At 40.4% G+C, this 5805-nt stretch overlaps 1 protein-coding gene across 2 annotated transcripts in view; it reads right to left on the bottom strand.

Annotated features, from left to right (window-relative positions):
• SDHAF4 (succinate dehydrogenase complex assembly factor 4) overlaps positions 1–5773 on the bottom strand; it is a 7819-nt gene extending 2046 nt beyond the window's left edge. The window contains exons 1-2 of one of the 2 annotated variants that reach the window (XM_023513147.1): positions 5691–5773; positions 394–561 (exon numbers count right to left, since the gene is read on the bottom strand). In XM_023513147.1, coding sequence (XP_023368915.1) covers positions 394–561; positions 5691–5751 — 229 coding nt within the window. In that variant the 5' untranslated portion in view covers positions 5752–5773. The remainder of the gene's footprint in view (positions 1–393; positions 562–5690) is intronic. The other variant, XM_012805070.2, reaches the window with a different exon arrangement.
• Positions 5774–5805: the final 32 nt, after the last annotated feature.

Below are 5805 nucleotides of genomic sequence, written 5' to 3'. Positions count from 1 at the left end.
GCAGTTTTTGGCTGGGGCTGGGTTTGAACCCGCCACCTCCAGCATGTGGGGCCAGTGCCTTACTCCTTTGAGCCACAGGTGCCACCCAATGCAAATGTTTTATCTTAAAATTCTAAAGGTCAGAAATCTGACATGGGTCTTCCTGGGCTAAAGAAAAATGTCAGGAGAGCTGTGTTCCTTCTGGAGGCTCGAGGGGAAAATTTGTTGCTTTGCCCCTCTGTGCTCCAGCCTGGGTGACAGCGCAAGACTCTATCTCTTAAAAAAGAAAAAATAAACTTATTCATATTAATTGTAAGTATGGGAAAATGATGATTTTACTCATTGTTGTTAATAAGGAATTATAAGCAAAAATAACATCTATTTTCTCTTCAACTAAAACACTTTCTGTGATACCTGAGGGAGGAGCTTTACTCGACTCACTTTCCAGGGGTTCCTTCTCCAAGTGGGAATCCTCAGGTGCATCAAAACGACCTTCTGGTAACTTTGGCTTCTTAAGTGATTGTTTGATGAGCTCCGACTTTTCTCCCGGAGAAGAACTTGTTTTCCTCAAAGAATGAAATCCTAGCAGAGTGCAGATAGAAAAATAGGAGTTGTAAATTTATTCTACTTTAAACATTTAATAATTTGTTTTTAGTTTACACATTCACATTTATCAAAGTTCAAAAGGTTCAAAGAACGTATAGTGGAAATTCTTCCCTCTGCCCCTATCTTTCAGATAGCCATTTCCCTTCCTGGGGGACAACCAGTTTGAAAAGAAGAGTTAGGAAATAAGTTAGTTAACCATTATTAAATGGTAGAAACCTTTATATACCACTTATATAAACCATTGTCAAAATTACCAGGAGTCGGAACATTAAAAGTAGGTATGTATATTAGTATGAACTTTTAAATGACAATTTTAGTGTTTAAATCTCTAGAAGTCACTAGTGGCTATATTTAGTATTCTTACATTTGATTCCTAATTATGGTCCTCTTTTCCTATCAACTAAAAAATGTATGGGGCAGCTGCAACGTGTAAGTGAGATCACTTCCTCTTTAGTTTGTAAAGAGAAAGTTATACTTGCAGTCTATGAAAATTATCCACCCCCTTATTAAGATAATGTTCAATAAGGGCAAAATCACACTGAAAAAGTGATCTCAGTGATGGGAGTTTTCAACTTCCTAACGTAACAGCTTTAGAGACAGATAAATTTGGGTACCACTTCCAGTTACATCCCTGCTGCAAGCAGAATAATGGCTTCAAACATGATCAGAACCCAATACCTAGAATTTGTGAATAGATTAGGGTACACAGCAAAGCACAATTCTGGTAGCAGATGGAATTAAGGTTGCTAATTGGATGACCTTAAACTAGGGAGATTATTCTGGAGTATCTGGATGGGTAAATGGAGTCACGAGATCCTTCAAAAGAGAAGAGAGAACTGAAAGAGAACCAGAGAGATGGGAGAAACCGACCTGGTCTGGGCTGCTGTCTTTGAAGGTGGAGGAAGGGGTGGGGTCAAGGAATGTGGGCAGCTTCTAGAAGCTGGAAAAGGGAAGCAAACAAGTTTTCCCCAGAGCGACCAGAAGAAACACAGAACTGCTAATGATTGATTTCAGCTCAATAAGACCCATTTAAGACTTCTCACCTCTAGAACTGTAATATGTTTTAAGGTGCTAAATTTGTTGCAGCAACAATAGGAAAACTAATACAACCACTTACTAGTTGTCTGACCTTACCCTTTCTGTTTCTCTCCCTCTAGAAATGACAGTACCTATCTCATGAGATTACTGAATAATCAGGACAATTTATGCAAAGCATTTAGTATAGTGACAAATTGTTATTATTTTACAGAATTATCTGGAGGATCTTGATAGTATTACCTATAATTAGAATGTTATTTCATTATATGTTTTATTCATATTCTAGTTCTTGTTATATAACCATATCCCCTGCTTCAAACAAATATACACATATATACATATATACAATCCTCCTGTATTATGCCATGCATAATGTGTACTTTTTTGCCCGAGTTTTTGAAGGAAAACAATAAGGATCCATGTTATATATATGTAGTATTAATTCCACATCTGTATAAACAGTGTAACTATAGAAAGCAATAATGATATCATACGCAAAATAACACCCTGGAATGTGTTAATCAGCTTGTTGTTTGTTGTAGCTTGTTGTACCTTGAATTTGTTATGTTTTGTAATTATTTGTTACATAAAATTTCTTGAACCATGTTAAAAATAAATGCTGAATTCCTTTATAATATTAAAAACAAGTACCTAAATATAAACAAATACAAATTTGAATAAAAAAATTTAAATGAAAGATTTTTTGTCCTGAAAGTTTTGGCCAAAAATGTGGGTGTGCATTATACCCAGGAGTGCATTACGCATGGCAAGATGTGGTATGCACACATATATGCACCCAACTCGGTGGAGAAATGAACATGTGTTCCTATAGGTGCACACAGTGAGTGCATCAGTAAGTTGAGCCTAACTATGGGCTGCAGAAGGCAATTTGCATAGGAGTTTTTAGTGACGATCAGGAACACTAGCATATCTTGGGGGAAAGAAAAAGAGTAGCAAAATGTAAGTTCGAGAAACAGGTCCCTCGGGCTGGACTTGTGCACTTTTGAAAGACCATATCTGTACAAAGAATGGTTACAGGAGAAAGCTGAAAGAACAGTTTTCTCAAGGGACTCTGAGACCTAAAAAGAACTATTTTTGCAGTTAGGTAACAGTATGACATAATGGGTGGGGGAGAGAATTCCCCTTGTTTCTGTACAAAAGATAAAGACTCCGACTCCTCAGCACCTAGTGGCTTTACAGCTTGGGACACCTGCATGTACATCAGCCTGGCAGGGGTGGGGGTGATGAGGCACAGAACAAGCAGCTTCAGAGCAAACAAGAAAGAAAAGTGTGTATCAGATGAGACGGATGAGTAGACAAGTGAAGGTGAGCCCAAGAACCGTTACTGTTAATTCTGCCCATCAAACACTGGATGTTGAGTAATAATAACTATATTAAGGTTAGTATTACACTGTGCCTATCAGCTCACTTCTGACTACAACTACAGAGGAAATTGTTGATTAACTTAAAATAAAAACCACCGTTCAAGAACGTAAGGAAATAACTACCAGAAAGCCCATGTCTTCTACTTTGAGGCATGGTTTGGCCTTTACCAAAGCCTAGAGTTGTGTTTACACCGGCATTGTAGACAAGAAGTTGACCTTCTAAAAGAAGAAATAATAAAACCAAAAGAATGAATGATACATACACATAAAAAACAACAAACAGTGGGCGGTGCCTGTGGCTCGAAGGAGTAGGGCGCAGGCCCCATATACTGGAGGTGGTGGGTTCAAACCCAGCCCTGGCCAAAAATTACAAAAAACAAAAAACAAAAAACAACTCAGAATTCCTGTTTGTGGTAATCTGACAAATCAGACATGCCAAAACCCTATGCAGTGGTTTTCAACCTGTGGGTTGAGATACCCCTTTCAGGGTTGAACGACCCTTTCACAGGGGTCACCTAAATACATCCTGCATATCAGATATTTACAGTACAATTCATAACAGTAGCAAAATTACAGTTATGAAGTAGCAATGAAAATAATTTTATGGTTGGGGGTCACCACAACACGAGGAACTATATTAAAGGGTCGCGGCATTAGGAAGGTTGAGAACCACTGCCTTACAGCCATACAATTAACTAAAAAGGCAAAAAAACACTTCTAAATCAGAGAAAGAATTTTTAAGAAAATAAATAGTGATAAAGTGAAAAAACAGTCCAGTGAGGTAAACATTTAAACTGAAGCTGCTACTTATCTTGTGTCTTTGCTGGCTTATAGGGCTTGGTTTATAGAACAGCAAGGAGATGACAAGTGTCTGAAGACTAGGCAAGACCAGAGAGCCTAAGAGTCAGGACTCAGGGAGGCTCACACACTGAGAAAAGAAAGTGAAGCAAAAGGTTTAAAATGTGCAGCCAACTATCAGGGGACCGGGATCTTGTTGAAATGCAGATTCTAAGCAATTCTGAGTGGGGCTTGCGATTTCTTCATTTTTATCAAGCTCCCAGGTGATACTCATGTGACTAGACCAAAGAGCAAGAAATCAGAAGAAAACTTCAGTTTCAGAAGAGAACAGGTAGGGAAGGAAAAGTGTCCATTTCAACCTGGGTTCTGAATGAAGACACGAAAAAGAAAGCCCTTCTGAGATTCTGCAGTCACTGGCTGACTACAACTGTGTTTAGGTCTGAACTCACAGTATTTGCCTGGTCCAAACCCCCTCAAAGGGAGCATCTTATTATAAAGTGGACCCAAGTCTAAGGTTAAAGTGCTCCCAGACACCTGGTAAAGACAGAAGAAAATCCTCTGAGAAGAGAGCCACTCGCTCAACCGTGTCTTATAGAAGTCTCACCAAAAGAATCCCAGTCAAGTTCAAGGAAACAGGCCATCACAAACAAAGGTCAGCAGAACAAACCACCAAGCAGTGGGACCAGATACAAAGATTTCATATACTGCATTCAGAATACAAAATGATATATTTAAAGAAATTCTCTAAATGGGAAATATATCATCTAGTCACACAGATAAATAACAACCTCTTATGTCAATGTAGATCATTCTCAGGACAGTGTTAGCTGAAAACAAACAAAATAAATACAATGAATGACATGAAGCCATTTCTGGGAAGATCAAAAACAAAGCTACACACCTACGTGAGGGGCAGCACACAGGGAGCTCCTTGGCCATGGAAATAGTCGATTTCTAAAATTGGAGAGTAAGTTCACAGACGTTGGTTGTGCTTCATGTATATATTTTTGGTATCAAATACTTCACCGATAAGTGTTTAAACTTAATTAAAAAGGGATGTTGAATGAACACAACGAATTTTAAACAGTCATTACCCTGGGGGTTGAATAATGTGGGGCTTTCATGTTCTATACTATTCATTTCTGAACCATTTTGACTTTTACAAGTAATTTGTTTGTACTGGGGGTAAATAATTGCACAAAAATGAAAATCGCATAGAAATCTGGGTCCATTTACTATAAGGGCAATAATTCCCTTTTCAATTCATATACATGTCTGTGGATATTATAAATTAAAATTATCGTTAGTATACTCCATGAGTTGCTAACTTTAACAATAAGTTTTTCTAAGAAAAATTAATCTAAAATGGATTAAGAAATGGTTTGTACTGAAAACACCCATGCTTTTCTAACCATTCCTGATTTTGTTATACTTATTTGCCTTTGGCCCACTTCTGCCCTATTCTTTTCATACTTTCAACTGTCACAAACCCTTTCTGATAAATAAGCAAAAGAACGACGCCCTTCCTAGCGGGTCTTATTCTCCACGTTTCTCAGGGGCACGAGGGCAGCGTTCCTCTCCGAGCCCCGGGACCAACAGTCCGGCACGTCTGACGTCCTCCTAGGCCAAGAGCAGAGGCCGGAAGGAGGCGGACGTCCGGGATGGAAGGGCCTGGGCGACCTCCCGGCTCTAGTCCCACCCCTGAGACCCGCGCGGGGCAGGGACTGCCCAGGGTCAGGGCGCGGGTGGACGAGCTGAAGAGGAGGTCGGCAGCCCCTGGGCCGCCAAATGTCAGGGATACACACGGCTGTTTCCGCGGGAGGCACTTCTCGCAACACCCGGGCCTGCGGGACCCGCCCGCGACCTTGGCCCCGGGCGCCTTACTTGTTGTCCGTGCCGTGGCCAAGGCGCGGCTAAGCAACCCAGGGAGTCTCGATGAGGACATGGCGCCAACGCTGCAGCATTCCCGCAGGCGCAGAGGCGCGGGAGGAGGAGCTGG

Source organism: Otolemur garnettii, unplaced genomic scaffold (assembly GCF_000181295.1).
Source record: "Otolemur garnettii isolate 467f Iridium unplaced genomic scaffold, OtoGar3 scaffold00035, whole genome shotgun sequence".
Lineage (NCBI taxonomy): Eukaryota > Metazoa > Chordata > Mammalia > Primates > Galagidae > Otolemur > Otolemur garnettii.
Note: the sequence above shows the minus strand (reverse complement) of the source record. Positions and strands in the feature narration are given on the sequence as shown.